At 35.2% G+C, this 16,918-nt stretch overlaps 1 protein-coding gene across 4 annotated transcripts in view; it reads right to left on the bottom strand.

Moving 5' to 3' along the window:
* Positions 1-16,918, bottom strand: part of RTTN (rotatin) — a 142,457-nt gene that overhangs the window by 37,194 nt on the left and 88,345 nt on the right. For all 4 annotated transcript variants that reach the window (XM_045790253.2, XM_087869736.1, XM_045790255.2 and 1 more), the window contains 4 exons: positions 16,334-16,523; positions 14,596-14,687; positions 5,455-5,548; positions 1,198-1,393 (listed from right to left, as the gene is read on the bottom strand). In XM_045790253.2, coding sequence (XP_045646209.2) covers positions 1,198-1,393; positions 5,455-5,548; positions 14,596-14,687; positions 16,334-16,523 — 572 coding nt within the window. The remainder of the gene's footprint in view (positions 1-1,197; positions 1,394-5,454; positions 5,549-14,595; positions 14,688-16,333; positions 16,524-16,918) is intronic.

Here is a 16,918-nt window from a genome sequence, read left to right as displayed (position 1 = left end):
CATAAAAGATCCTTTAATAGCTCTGTGGCCTCAATTTCACAGCAGACTCCTAGCTGACTCCTGAGAAGGCAGAGAATTCCTAAAGCTCCATTTTGATCATTCTCCAGGCAGGAAAACATCCACGAGGAAAAGTCGATCGACTAGCAGGTTCCTTTGCCAACTCTAGTAGGTCTCACAGTAGAAAGATGACAAATAAATGTGAACAAACTCACAGCCCACAGCTATTATAAATAGTAAACGAGTAATGAAAAGTGAGCTGAAACAAGGGATACTTCTTTTAGAGTTTCCTTAATATCCTGAAAAGAAAAAGAAAGCACTGTGATTTGGCAAAGAAGAAGATATTTCAGATGGTGAATGTTCACAGGCAGAGAAATGCAAATGACTTAAGTGGTCAACAGGAGAACGTACGCTGCCTATAATAATCTGGATGTGGGAAGAAAGAAAAGGAACAGTTACTATAAAGAAAGAGTGTCCTAGACATCAGGACTTAATCCTCACGCTAACCCCATTAAACAGATGTTATTAATGACACCCCAGAGATTAAAATAACTTCCCCAAGACTGCAATGTTAGTGAGTGAATGAACTATAATCAGACCTTAAGTCAGGCTGACACAGGATCTACAGCCTTTTTCACTGTACCATATAACCAATATGATCATCCAAACGTCCTGCCATAAGCTCATCACTATTAGCTAAATGAAAGAACAAAATCATGATTCCCTAAATTTTATCAGAGTACTTTCTAATAAAAGAGTTTAATTTTAATCTCCAATAATGAAAAGCACTCCAAATGAATTCAAACAATGATTTTCAACCCATGGCCATGATTCTGATACAACCCTAGGGAGATGAATCCCTGACCTCTTTCACTTACATTTAGAATGGCCAAGTGGATGGCATCATATTTCTTGAGTGTGGTGGAGGGCAAATAAGGTTTAGAACCTCTGAATTCTTAAAAAAAAAAAAAAAAATCAGGAAGGTGGGAGTGCGTTAACAGTCAATATAACAAACCAATATGAGTGCTGTAATAGAGCCAAACTAAAACTGTCAAGACAATTCTGGCAAAAGCAGAAACCTGTAGTCTAGTAAGCCAAAAAAAGAAAAGATAAAGATATATTCCCAGTATGCATAAAGTCTTACGCCAAGTCATGAGCACAGCTGGTGTCAATTCATCTCTACCACTCTGCTTGTCTTACCTACAGAGAAGCTCTATGAGCCGGGCTTGCCGAAAAGCACGTGCAGTGTCTCCTGGAGCGATCACCAAGAGGCCGTCGAGCAGGCCGCACACCGCTGAAAGGAGAGGTGGAGTGACCACACACTGCCTGGGCAGAGGGGCAGGAAGGGATCCGTCACGCGGAAGCTGTGCTGACGCAGTTTCATGCTGACCCGTTACTGAAAATAAGCATAGAGATTATCACTATTTTGTTTACTTTGTGCTTATGTACAATATTCATAAGTCCTGATAATCAGAGGAAAGTCCCTGAAAAGTGCCAAAGAAAGATGGCTGGGGAATTTCCCTAGTACCTGATTCATCTCAACTCCGAGGCCAAGGAAGCAGACATCCAACTCCTTCCTCCACTGTGCGTGTGTGTGTGTGTGTGTGTGTGTGCGCGCGCGCGTGCGTGTGTCTGCCTTGGGTGACAGTGTAAGAGCCAAGACAAGAAGCACACATTTTGTGCCCTCAAGCATTCAGACACTGAGGAACAAACAGTCTACAACTCTTTTTCTAAAATTCCAGGGGCCAGAAGAGCTTTAGAATTCAAAATATTTTAGATTTTAGAAAAGCAGTCAGATACATGTACCGTACACTAATTCACACCTTCACTGGGATCTTGGGTGACACCCCACAATGAAGTAAGTATTTCTATAGTGTGACACATGTATGATCCCACTACACAGGATGCAGAGAGGAAGAGAGACCACCTCAAACCAGCACTGCTCAGGTTCTGCAGCAACGGTATTCAGGTACAGGCAAGTTTTACACCAAGTGAGTTCTGAGAAACCTTTTAACGTTTCAGAGATTCTGGATTTTAGAACTGAAGATATGAGACTGTGGACCTTTCCCAGAAAACTCCACAAGGGATTGTTAACAAGAAAGCTATCTTTGTTAATCTGCCTCAAGACTTTCCCTCATGACCCTCACTTATTATTTCTTTATTTTAAAAAAATCATATTTTGAATAAATTCAGACTTACAGAGTACAAGAGTATAGAGAATTCCCATATACCTTGGCCCAGATCCCTATATATTAATGTTTTACCATATTTTATCTACCTACATACCTATCTTCCTATGAACTGCTTATAAGTTGCAAATGCCCCTCCAGCCCTAAATTAATTTCCTAAACAGACTTTGTCTTTTGTAATCACAGTACAATTACCAAAACCAGGAAATTAATAGTGACGCAGTGGTGGCCTCTAATCTATAGACCTTTTCCAAATTGTGATATTATCCCACTAATGTCCCTTATAGCTCCAGAGTTCCCGTGCGGATCCAACTCAGGATCACACCTTGCATTTAGCTGTCATGTCTCTTTGGGTTCTAAACTGGAAGATTTCCTCAGACTTGCTTTGTCTTTCAGGGCCCTGACATTTTGCAAAGAGCACAGGCCAGTTACTTTGTAGAAAATCTGATGTTTGATGTTTCCTTATGAATAGATCTTCAGTGCATCCTACCAGGAAAAAACATGATTCCTATCTGTGCCAGTACTGGTGGTGCTAACTTTGGCCATTTGATCAAGGTGTTATCTACCCGGTTTCTCCACTGTAAAGTTTAATTTTCTTTCATAATTAACTAATTCCTTCGGGGGAAGAATTAGGACTATATAACTTTGGGACTATGTAATATCAAGAAAGATTTGACATTTTAAACCAAATAGAGTTGGGAAAATTAAATTTAGGTAATTCCACAGAAACAATTCAATTGATTTTAAGGGAAAAATTTAAATATTCACAAGATATGTATTCCATGTTTTCAGCATTTTTAGGCCAAGTATACAGAAGAAGATCAATAAAAGGGGAGACACAGAGGTTAAGAAATTCAAACTCATCTAATGTATTTAAAAACTTTATATCTTACCTAAAGAAAATTATCCCACTTATTTATGTTAGTAATACTCAAATACACTAACAATTTTATTTTTTAATGATTCCTTTCACCTCTGTATATAAATGTAAGCTTACAGTAGATCACAAGAGATCCTGTTAGGTTTTTTTTTTATATAAAATAATTTTTTTTTTTTAAAGATTTTATTTATGTGACAGAGAGACAGCCAGCAAGAGAGGGAACACAGCAGGGGAGAGGGAGAGGAAGAAGCAGGCTCCCAGCCGAGGAGCTCGATGTGGGAATCGATCCCGAAACGCCAGGATCACACCCTGAGCTAAAGGCAGACGCTTAACGACTGTGCTACCCAGGTGCCCCTAAAATAATTTTTCTTTTACAAAAGTTATAAACTAAATTTAAAAATGAAAAGCTAGATGTTTAAAGTGGCCCTAACGTACATGTTAGAGAAAATTTTTTTCACCCTGTCTTAAATCACTTTGGAGCATATTAATTCCCTGGTTAATTAAGAATTAGCAAAACAACAAATAAAAGGACTAACCAGCTTTATTGGCAAATCCTGCTAGATGCTCCAGCTGAGGGAACTAAAATCTCATTATCACCATGAAAAAAAAAAAAATCACATTTTATCTCAATACTATTTTAAAGAGATGGAATTCAAGAAGATATCTAACAACAACAAAATAATTGCTCTAGTATTATGGCTCACTGACAATATATATCTAATGCTTTGCAGCACTGTTCAGTGGCAGATTCAACAAAAAGGATTAAAAAGATTTTTTTGTCAAATATACACGCTTAAGTGATTGGCAACCAGTAAAACTGCATGAATACACATTTTAAGCACAATCCTTGAAAATAAAATAAATCCAAATCAAGAATAATGCAACAAAAAACAAAACAAAAAAACCCACACAACTTATGTCCACACAAAAACCTGTGCATCAATGTTCATAGCAGTATTATTCCTACTAGCCAAAAAGTGGAAAAATCAATTGTCCGTCAACTGAAGAATGGGTAAATAAAATGTGGTATATCCATACAGTGGAATATATTTAGCAATAAAAAGAAATTAAGTACTGACACATAATACAACACGGATCAACCTTGAAAACATTATGCTAAGTGAAAAAAAACAGTCGCAAAAAAATACATACTATATGATTGCTTTTTTATGAAATTTCCATAACTTCCCAGGCCTAGGACTGGGAAGGATCAAAAGAGATGAGGCGTACATTAGCCACATTGCTAATGGCAAGGTTTCTTTTTGGGGTGATGAAAATGTTCTAAAATTGATTGAGTGGCGATGCTTGCACAGCTCTGTGAATAGACTCAAAACCAATAATTTCACTTATTAAATGGGTGACTGTATGGTATGTAAATTATTCTCAATGAAGTTATTAAAAAAAGAGTAAGGTAACATACTTTTAGAGATAAATGTTCATGAAATTCATTATCAAATTTCATTTCGTGCTCTGTGTCCTTAACTATTTAAACAATGTGAGTTTGCTCTTTTTATTCGTTAGAGGATCAAATGAGTACTTTCTACAATTCAATACTTTTTTATATTGTTAACATATATTACTAAAAAAATGAAATGGGACATTGTTTAGAAAGTTAGGGAACAAATACTATAATAAAAATTCAGAGTAGAGTCTTAATTAACCAATTATTTCTGAAGTTTTAGAAAGCCTTTTCCCTGCAGATGCTTATCCTTCAGTGTTTACAATTACCTTCTTTTTAGGTAGCATATTCCTTACATGTGATGAATTTAATGCTACTGAATAAAGGCCTGTACATTCTCTAGAACAAAGAAAAGCTAAGTTATAATCTTCCAAATATATAAAGTTTGAAGCACAATACAGTTGGAAGCAGTCCCTAATACAAAGAATAGAATTTATACACTGCCATTAATAAAAATAATTCCCAGGCTACTCATCAAGCATTTCTAATAAAATAAAGATGCAACATATTTTGTGGACTTTAAAGTGGAAGTGTTCCCCTTGAAAAATACTTACGACTGGATTCTCTCCACTTTCAAGTGGTCTACTCTAGTAAATTGAAGTGTCTTCCCTAAAGAGGGAGAAAAATGAAGGTAACTAATATCTATTAGTTCCCCAGTTCAAACACTAAACATCTACGCTTAGCTAATAAGAAACCATATGGCAATCAGATGACTAAATTCCATTTATTAGTTAAGGGTATTTGTTTTGTTAATTTCTGATATATTTATTCTATCATGGACTGGACCACTTCATTTTGTTCTTATCTGGACATTCATTGTGTTCTGTGACTTATTTAATTTTGTTCTTACGTAGACATTTAGTTTCAAAATATCTGGACCAACTTGTCATTTTTCTTTTTGAAAGTAGAATGTCTTCCTAAAAGGGTACCTTGGGCCACGAACTGGTCATGTGAGGCTTCAGGGAGAGGCACTGCTGAGGACCCAAGTGGTGGAAATTCATCACTCCCCGAGGAAGGTGCCACCTATCAAGCAGCAGAGAAAACTGTTTTATTCTTAACATTCATTCATTCATGTTACCACATGGAAAGTGAAACAGAAGCAATATGTACACAAAATATCCTTAAACAAGAAGGTTAGTAACAAAACTACACTAGTTAGTATGACTGGAAAACATTCTATATCTTGAGACCTGTGAGTTTTTTGAACAGCACTTTCTACTACTTCTTATAGGGCCTGCTGGAATTTATGTAAATCAGTAACTCAAAGGAGCAAAGTTTTTATTTGAAGCCCATTTAGGATTTTAAGGTCTGGATATGGCCTATCCCCTCTTATTGCCCAAATGTGAAAAGGTAAAACATACTCCTTTAATTTTGCATAATTCACTGTCCCTGAGATAATCTGCCCTACTTTGATTCATAGTAAGAGGGGTTCGTTTTATAAGTTTTAAATGGCACACACAAATTTTAATAATGCCTAAGGAAAAAATCAACAGAAATATTGAAAGATTTTTCTCTACCTTTCCCCATATCACAAAAGAACTGTTTCAGGCAGTATGCTGACACTGTGTTTCAGAATACAGTATTTTTTAAAACATTAAACATAACATAAATTCTGTAGAAGACAAACACAATTTTACCTACGGGTTTACAGATGAGCAGACTGTGTGGCCTCCTAAAACGGAAAAAGTTCAAACTGATGTATCTGGCACTTTCTCTGTGAAAAATACCTTATTTAGAGAGGTTAGATCACTCTTTTTCTTACCACCAATTTACTTTCTCTGAAATAGTCTGAACTTCCCATAGCTGGATAAGCTCCATGTCAGCGCACGTATACAGTATGAACTGTCACTAACACTTATGAATCAACCCTACCTCAAACTCAGATACCATACAGCTCAGTACTTGTATATTGATTGTGTATTTATCTTAACATATAAAGTAGGGCACCTTAGACTTGATATGACAGAATAAAAATGAAAACCAAGGTTATTTTTGTTTTTAGTTTCTGTTAACAAACAGAATAGAAATCTGAAGAAAATGGCTGATGGAATTTATATACAGTTTTTAAAATCCCTCTTTGAACTTAAGACTTTAATCATTTCTCACCACTTCAAGTATGACATTACAATAACAAATAACTAACAGAAAGCTGTAGCCAATAAATGTAAGCCAAGCCCATAAAGTCATCTAAAAATGTGAACCTGGATAAATTTCAGTCTAAATAAATACTCATAAATAATCATATATTAAATAACTTATTTTATCTAATATTAGATCTAGATAATAGGAAAAAAACCTAAAATTTATTTTTCTAAAAATGATATTTACCTACAACTGGCTCTAAGAAATATTCAAAAAAAAAAATTCCTGTCAACAGACAATCAAATAACTTCCACAGTCTGGGAAGACAACAATCATAACTGAGACTGATATCACAAAGACGGTATGGCACATGCCACAAGCTCCTTGGTTTGTATAATAAAATTTAAGAGGACAATGATGCTAGAATCCTTTATCTTTTCACTGAACATCCTTGTGTGTGCTGTCTGAAAATTACAAAAAGAACCCCTCTTACTATGAATCAAGTAGGGCAGACTATCTCAGGGAGAGTGAATTTATGCAAAAGTTAAAGGAGTATGTTTTAGCCTTTAAACATTTAGGCAATATGAGGGCATAGGCCACATCCAGTCCTCACTACTGACAAAAACAGAGGTAGCACTAAGTGCAGGAAAAAACGGTTCCTAAGGGACCACAGAATACCTGGCTCATTAGAAGAAAGCAAAATCACAAGGTTTGACCAAAGGTCAGGCATTAATAAAAGTTGTGATTTTCCTCATTATAGTCCAAGGAAATGATACACAAATTTAGAAAATATGATTTTAGAAAGCACCTACCTTAATAGTTATAACTTACCCTCTATGGTTGAGAAAACACAAGGACTTCTTTATATAGTAATACATTGTGTCTTAAAATTTGATTATGGGTGATTTATATTTCTACTAACCTATCTATATTTTTTAATTTTGCTTTATTAACACATTATTATTTTAAGAAGTAAAGACAAAAAAGTATTAAACTGAATAGCTCTGGTCCTATGCTCAAATCCTTGCTTGTTTGAAAATAATCTCCAATGGGTATTTATTTGATTACATGTAATAATATATACATCAATATGTAAATATGTTACTTTTTATCTTGAAATCCAAGTAACAACTAGTCCATCTTAAATTCAAGTATTAGCTTCTGGAAGGTGGAGGAGCCCATAATGCCACAGGTAGAAAAGGCCTCATCTAGTCCAGGTCCTCATTTAGAGATAAGGACCACAAATAAGGGCCCAAGGTCACACTCTAATTAGGATTCTCAGTTGAGGACTATACTCATGACAGCACCAATACACTCAAGCCAGACGAAGTCCTCAGACAAACACCCAGAATGCTGGCGAGCCAAGTTGAGCATGCTTTGTCACCTCTTCCCCCCACAGCAGAGAACACACATTCTCATTTGCTCTCTACCCCACAGTAACCAGAAAGCCCCAGGTGGGAGGCCAAGGCTGTCCTCATAACAGTAAGTCTGTCTAATTCTTCTATCTATCACTTGTTGTATTCATTAAAATGAATACAGTACAAAATCACAATCTAGACATTTTCCTCTTTCCTGTCTGCCACATGACATATTCTGAGATTTTCAATTTACATTCCCTTGATAAGACAAATAAAACTGAGTTTTCCTTGAATTGAAGTATATATACTTGTAGCATTCTCACCTTACTGGTATTATAAGAGGCAATAAAAGCCTATTAGTACAGATAAATTGGTGTTACTTAAAGCCACTGTCCTAAAACAGAATCAAATTTTGCTTATAAAAACTAAAAAAGATAATAACCTTTTCTTCAATGTGTTTATAAACAGATTTGATAGCTAAAGAACCTTTCTAAATCATGCCTCATTGTAAAATAGGCAGTTACAATTTTAAAAGAGTCCCTTTGAAGTAGCAGAAAATAGCAGTCGTTTTCCATATCAAAGTAGAATTTGGGTTTAAAAAAAAAGACAATTTCTGTCATACAAACAAAATGCATCTATGTTCAAAACTATTTTCTTTGTATTCTGTCCTACAGAAATGAAAGTGTTCACTGGATACTTCAAAGTTTTTTGAAAGCTAATTTAGGACTTGAATATTTTATTTGTCAAGGAATTTTATAATATTTTCTATATCTTCTTTCATTAAGAGTAGATTGGTTCCCAAGTTAGTTAGTTGGTTTTTAAAAAATTAAAAGAGAACAAAGGAAGAAAATGCGGATCTGTGAGATGAAAAAGGGTACAAAACAACTCACACTGTTAACATGGTAAAATACAGAGTATGGGAAGTTTCTAAGGAAACTCCAGGTTTTATGTGTTCAGTACTACAGATGATACCTGTCTCTATGCCCAAGAGCAGAAAAGCTCCAGCACGCTTCACAATCTGTAATCATTAATTCCCACCAAAATATAATAAGAACTTTAACTCACTTCAACTATATAGATCCATGATTCAAATGGATTGTGTACAATACAAAAAAAAAAAAAAAGAAAGAAAGAAAAGGAAGCTCAGAAAAATATCACTGAAGGAAGGAGCATAAGATGATATAAGATTCTTGCCTAACTATAAGCATGCAGAGACTTAACCCTAGGATATAATCACAGTCCCTATGCCCTACTGAATACAATTTAAGAGAACACGTTTCCTAGAGCTTGTCCTATTCCATTCCCCATTAGCTTTGTGACCCTACGCCAAATACCTGAATTCTTATAGACACCACTTCTTCACTTGTGAAAGGGTACCACTCTCAAATGGTGTAGATTTAGCACCTTAGCTCATCTGTAGCACCCCAGCAAACAGCAAACTAGAGGGTGTTGTCATCTGAGCTCTAAAGGCCAAAGTTGACTCTCCACATATATCAAAACTAACTATATAAAATAACCAGTTTTACCAAAATTAAGGAAATACATTTTAGTACAAATATAAAATAAGACCCAAACCTATTTTACTTATTTCAGTTACAGTTACCTGCTTACTAAAATTGCTGAAATCAATCTCAAAATGTTTTTGCTAATTTCTTTAAATGTCTGCACTTGACAGTAATGGCTACACCTCTATAGTAACTACTAGTTACTATAGTCTGGATAACTTCAAACACACCAAAGTGAATACAAAACACAGGAAAAAACCCCACAAAATAAATATCATTTGCTCTAATGATTTTTAAAAGAATAATTGTTTATAAAATAGTACATGCTAAGTACACAGAAAGGAATGAATATTCTATTTTCACTAGCCATTACACTCATTCTAATATCACATACAAAAAAATCATAGTAGAAAAAACTAATATGGAGATATTACTAACCATCAATATCTAAGTCTTATTTAAAAGAATCAATATTAGGGGCATCTGAGTGCCTTGACTCTTGATTTTGGCTCAGGTCATGATCTCACGGGTTGTGAGACTGAGCCTGGCATCGGGCTCCGCGCTCAGCAGGGAATCTGCTTCTCTCTCTTCCTCCCTCTCCCTCTGCTCCTCCCCCACCCCCGTTATGCTCTCGCTCTCTAAAATAAATATATCTTTAAAAAAAAAGAATCAATATTAAATTTTTATACAAAAAAAAAAACCACACCACAATAAACTTACTTATTTTCATTGTACTACAGCCCTGTGGCCTATATTATGAACACTTAGGAACTAGAATCTCACTTCTATTTTTTTTTCTTACTAAAATATACAGGTTATTAGGTCCTGGGTAACCCACAGGTGATTGAAATTTATTTAAACAAAGTATCTCATTCTCTTTCTCTCTCTCTCCACCATCATGCAAACTGCTGTCTCCCCAGGTTTTCCCGGGTCACCACACTGGAGGTATGTACCCACTCTATCACTAATTCCCTCATCAAAATGATTTTTCTTCTAAAAAGCCGCTTCGATTCATCCCTGCTTTAATTGTCCTTGGTCTACTCTTCATTCTATAAAATAACTTGTAACTACCATCACACAAATGCCAATACATATTTCTGTAATGTCAACTGTCATGTTTCATGCATTTTACTTGGCTGAAGTATCTTTATATCTGTATCTTTATAGCTATTATATCTTACCTCTTCAAACCCAAAAACAGACTTAGCTCTCTTAGCTAACACCTATCTGGTAATTAAACTTTAGCCTTCGTTCCATACTCCAAACAAACCAGGCATTTTCTGAGTATCTAATGCTTTCAGTACCACACAACTTGGCATGCAATTATTTTCTCATTGTGCTTCATGTTCTTGACTAGACTTTCAACTCTTGGAAGAGGGTACTGAATCCTAAGACATATCTAAGTATGTTTTCAGCTCCCGGCAAATGTGTGCATACATCTTAGAAAGATTAATCCTTTAAAGCTCACTTCAATTGCCACGTCTTATACAAAATCACTTTCTATTTCATCACGCCCTCTAACGTAACATCACAGCACCCTAACTATAACATCTACTATGGCACCTATCACAGCTGGCTTTGTCACGAAGGAGTAGAACATCACAGCCAACAACGTGGGCTCTAGAGCCAAACGTACTTCTGAGTATGCTCTTATTCAGTTACCAGCACCGAAACCTTGAACAAGACACTTATTCATTGCATGCCTTAATCTCTTCTTTTGTAAAATAGCAATAGTAAGAATCCCATAAGTAATTTCTCTTTAAATGTTTAAATAAACTTAAACTAAAATAAAATCAATTTTATTTAAACTGGTGCTTCCAAAATTTTCCAAGAATCACATATATATTTCACAAAGTAAAGCTCAAAAGGAAAGAAACCACATCTCTTTTATTTTGACAACTGATAAAACAGATTCAAAAAAATACAGACATAATTCTGCTCAACAGCAGTAAAAACAAACAAACAAACAAACACATTTTGGTCAGAAAACTGTTGCTGCATACCGGTGTATACTAGGCATAAGTACCCATCTAGTGTGGATATTTCTAAGAAGTACAAATGAGATTTCAGGAGAAAAACCAACCAATGCCTGACCCCTCCTACCTGGGAGAAGGAGACACTGAGCTGGATAGAAGCCATCTCTGAAAAAGACAGTTACTTACAAGGACAATGCACCAACATGAAAATGACACTCTTTACCCGGTCTGTAATTTATGAACATACATGTCCCAATCCCTACAAAGTTTGCAAAACAACTAAGCTAATACATTCATTAGATAACACCATCAAAGTCCCTAATGTGGCATTAACGGCACAGAACGAACAATGACCCAGTGACAGCACACTAGATGATATGACCCAAATCAAAAGACAGTGCTTTCTTTAGAAAGACAAAATGGAAAAACAACCAATAAACAAACTGCATCTTTTGTCATATCTGGGAAATAGACAAAATAATGATATAAATAACCAGATACACTTATTGGCAAGATTTAAATCCACTGAACTGACACCTCAATATGTAACTTCAACATATTCTTATACTTAAGAAAGTATTAGCTGACTTAGGCATGACAGCTTAGGTTTAAAGTAATACTAGTATATGAGCACCTTGGTGGCTCAGTCGGTTAAGTGTCTGACTCTTGATTCCAGCTCAGGTCATGATCTGATCTGCAGAGTCTGCTGAGGTTTTTCCCTCTCTCTGCCCCTCCTTCCCACGTACTCCCTGCCCCCCCCAATTAATAAATAAATCTTTAAAAATAAATAAATAGGGGCGCCTGGGTGGCTCAGTCGTTAAGCGTCTGCCTTCGGCTCAGGGCGTGATCCCAGTGTTCTGGGATCGAGCCCCACATCAGGCTCCTCCGCTGGAAGCCTGCTTCTTCCTCTCCCACTCCCCCTTCTTGTGTTCCCTTTCTGGCTGGCTGTCTCTATCTCTGTCAAATGAATAAATAAAATCTTTAAAAAAAAATTTTAAAAAATAATAAAAATAAAAATAAATAAATAAATAAAGTAATACTGGTATAACGCATAAATTCTCCAATTTTTTTTTCCTGTTGGAACAAAAACATACAGTCTCTAGCATGGCAAGAAAAACACGACAATTAGCAAAATTTGGGGTAATGAGATTATTTTTGTGAATAAAAGTCACCAATTTGGTGAGTTAAGTCACCAATACCAAAGCTCTTCTATTTGGAACCCAAAAGAAGAAAACAAAGAGTTGACTGTAAAAATTCCAACAGATAATTATCTTTTGAGAAACTACACAAAATCAATCTCACATAGAACCATCATAATTCTTTAAAAAAAAAAAGATTTCCATTGATATACATTTCTAAAAGAATATGTAACATCTAAACACAAGCAGGTTAAAGAGTCTTAAGCAGGTTAAAGAGTCTTACGTTAAGAGGTGCTTCTATTTTAATAATGATTACAATAAATAACATATTTCTAAAATTTTTCTCAGAAAATCTAGTATCTTGGGGCACCTGGGTGGCTCACTTGTTAAGTGTCTGCCTTTGGCTCAGGGCGTGATCCCAGAGTCCTGGGATCGAGCCCAACATCAGGCTCCTCCGCTGGGAGCCTGCTTCTTCCTCTCCCACTCCCCCTGCCTCTGATCCCTCTCTTGCTGGCTCTCTCTCTGTCAAATAAATAAATAAAATCTTTAAAAAAAAAAAAAAAGAAAAGAAAACCTAGTATCTCAATCTATAAGATTTGTTATTATTAAAATATCTATTACTATATATATATATTATATACATGTGTTATTTTTATATATCATTATCTTTTATATAATACAGAAATGCAAACGTACTTATTCTTGCATAGGATAAATACAACTTGGTATCTACAAATTAGCTAAGATGACTCCAAGTTAATTAGCACAATTGCTACTTACTGAGTACCTACTATGAGCAAAGAACTGAAGAATGTACAAATTTCAAGGTTGGTCTACAGATAGCCCTTTTAATAGACAGGGAAGCCTAAGAATTACTTTTAAGCACATATTAATGCTGCCCTTCTGTGAACTAAATAACGAATACAGCTCTTTTTTGCATTTCATCATATTGTTTCGCTTGTTGAGACGAAGATACATACTATTTCTAGCATGGAAAGGAAAGCATGACATCTAGTGGAACTGGGGTAGGTGCTCTACTTTCCCAAATAAAGGCTCAGTGCAGCACTAACCACAAACTCTTCTACTCTAGGGGTAAAAAATAACTCCTAAAACTGCAGCAAAAAGTACCAGTGCTAGGAAACTATAGGAAGTGAATCTTATTATTGCCTTATAATTATTTATTATTCTCATGTTAGTTTTGCTCCTGCAGCTGCAGTGCCAAGCCTTTGCCTTCCTTGACAGGGTCTATGACACAGTAACACTTTATGATTCAATGTAATGTTTCCCAGTTGAGAGGAAATTGTATGTTTGTAAAACAAGTGAAACCTAGTATCAGTCATATTTAGATACTTAATGTGTCTCAAACTTTTTAGAACAAAACAACTTATGAATGAAAAGAAAAAGGAAGGCAGGCAGGCATAAATTTCAGGTATTTCAGATAATCAAAACAAGCTTCTATCTGATGCAAATATTTAGAAATGTGCTTAAAATCTCCAGTACCAAACTGGAATCGTTTGAATGGGTCCATTTTCTCCAAATTGCTTTGCCTTTAAGCAAAACTGCACGGTATTCAAGCATTATTATCATATGGGATCTATTCTATTACTACTGATAAACATTTTTAAACTTTTATGCTTCTGGTTCTATCAAATAATGTATAAAAAAGGTTGTAAATTTACATAAAAGGACATTCAGTATAGCTGTATGAGTACATCAGACCCTAGTTCTACACAGACAGCAGTTCAAAGAAATCACAGCCATCGGGCGCCTGGCTGGCTCAGTTGGTAATGGAGCATGGGACTCTTGATGTCAGGGTTGTGGGTTTGAGCCCCATGCTGGCTACAGAGATTACTTAATAAAATAAATAAATAAAATTTAAAAAAAATAAATAAGTAAATCACTTTTTAAATCATAACCTTATACTTTATATACAGTTTTATCTGTACACTATGTAAATTCAAATTCTTTCAGAGATTCAAAATGAAGCACTTATGCATTCTTTAGAAGTACCATTGTTTCCAAGGTGGAGAGAGAACTTGAATCTTGATCTTGATTGGATATCCTAGATGGAGCCCTCCAAAACTTGAATGAGTCATCTAAACCTGTAACAACAGGAAAACTGTCAACATGAATACAGTCTCCTGGGTACTGAACATTTTAAAGAAAGAATGCTTGTTATAGGAAACCAATCAAGAACTTGTTACAAGAAACCAACCAAAAACTAAGGAAAAAAGTTTGCTTGATTGTTATTATTCTTAATTAATTTATATATAAAGCTTATTTCACAAAAATTTTAATGACAATTAGTGAAGGTTGCTTAGCTTAATCTAATTCAGTTTATCAAGACTACCAGCTCCCAAACTTTAATGTGCATAAGAATCATAAAGGGCTTATTAAGGCAATTTCCTGGGTCCTATTCCCAGAGATTCCACTCCCCCAAATCAGGGTGGGAGCCGTAATTTTGCATTTAACAAGTTCACAAAAGATTTCATTGATGTTGGTTCAAGGGCCATGCTTTGAGTAACACTGATCCAGAGAAATCCAAAAAATGAAATGGGTCACTTTCCTAATAAGGATATTTATTTAAAATTTCAGAAATTTTGGGGATGCCTGGATGGTTCAGTTGGTTAAGCATTTGACTCTGATTTCAGCTCAGGTCATGGGTTAGGAAATGAAGCTGCACATCGGGCTCCATACTGGGCGTGGAGTCTGCTTAAGATTCTCTCTCTCCCTCTCCCTCTACCCCTCCCTCTGCCCCATCTCTTTAAAAAAAAAAAATATGTTTAAAAGCTTCATCAAATGTCATTTTCCTCTTAATTCCTCCAAGAATTGAGCAGAAAAGTGAATTAGAAATTCACACTTAAGTATCTGGGAGTAAAGGAACTATGTCTGCAATTCACTCTTAGAATAATTCAGAAAAAAAATATATATATATATATACACATACACATGCATATAAATATATAAATTTTATTTATACACATACATATACATACACATGGTGTAGGGGAACAAATACAGTAAAATGTTAACATTTGAGAATGTTTTTGCATTCTTGCACCTTTTCTGTAAGTGTGAAATTATGTCAAAATTTTCAAAAATTACTATTAAAAATTAATTTTAAAATACAACTTATTTTTTTAAATCATTAAGTTATTATTATGAGACAAAAGTATTTATATCTGCCAACAGCATAGGAAATCCAAAAGAATCTACAAATAGAAATAAAAAGGTTTCAGCAAGATATTTTGATGAGTACCATACCAAAAACAAATAGCTTTTTGATATATTAGCAAAACAAATTAGAAAATTAGTAGGAAAAGGTCTCATTTTTGATTGCCTAGGAAGAACCTTCCAAAAAGTTTAAAACATCTAATAGAGAAAAAAACTGTAAGACTCTACTGAAGGGCATGAAATAACTTATAAAACATTAATAAGATGTCAAAATGGTTTCCATGAAGAATTTATAACGTAGAAAAATGCTTAGGCAATGAGTGGAAGGAGGGAACAAAAATGTACATAGATATGAACACAATCATGTAAAACAAACAAAAGCTATAGGGAGAGAGAAGACTAGAGATTTAAAATCCACCCTGACATTAACAAAGGTCATGTCTGCGTAGTGGAGCCTAGAGATAAATGTTTTCCTGTGTACTTTCATCATTTTTCAAATATTTTGTAACAAACACGTAGGTTTTCAATAGTTTTTAAAAAGTTAGATTTCATAAAAATAAAAATATATACTTACCATTTAAATCGCTGCCTTCTGATGTTCCATCCAGAGAAGGGAAATTCGAATTGAATGTATAGCGTCCCAGGTAACAGTATTTTACCATCTGATTCAAATGTTCATAAACACGGCAGTGATATAAAAGAGCCTGAAGGGCAGGTTTTCCTGTGAGCGACAGGCCAGAGTCCTCATCGTGGACACAGGGGCCCTGTAGGAAAGAAAAGAGGGAGAGAAAAAAAAGAGACACTGATTTATACCATAATTTCTCCCAAAAAGACCTGCTGTCTGCCCCACATTCCCCTCAACAAATCCAATGGGTCCCAGGTGCTACCATGATCCTTCCACCTCCCTTTGCCCCTCCCCCTACCCAAAGCAGCCTGACCTAGGGCAAATATTTCACAGTTCTCTAAATTTTTGCCGCCTAAAAATCCTCTGAAGGCAGAAGACCGATCTATTCTCTCTCTTGAGGGATAGACATTAGTTTACAAAGCTTCTATGAAATGGTTCAGTTTCAACCAAGTAATTACATACTTGAGCCACAAATACAATAAAAGCAGTATTTTTCAACCTACACAGAATAAAGTAAGTAGTCAAATATCTGAA

This window comes from Ursus americanus, chromosome 19 (genome assembly GCF_024610735.1).
Source record: "Ursus americanus isolate L20-20 chromosome 19, mUrsAme1.1.p, whole genome shotgun sequence".
In the NCBI taxonomy this organism is placed as follows: Eukaryota; Metazoa; Chordata; class Mammalia; order Carnivora; family Ursidae; genus Ursus; species Ursus americanus.
The sequence above is the reverse complement of the archived record's forward strand: the minus strand, read 5'-3'. Positions and strand labels throughout refer to the sequence as shown.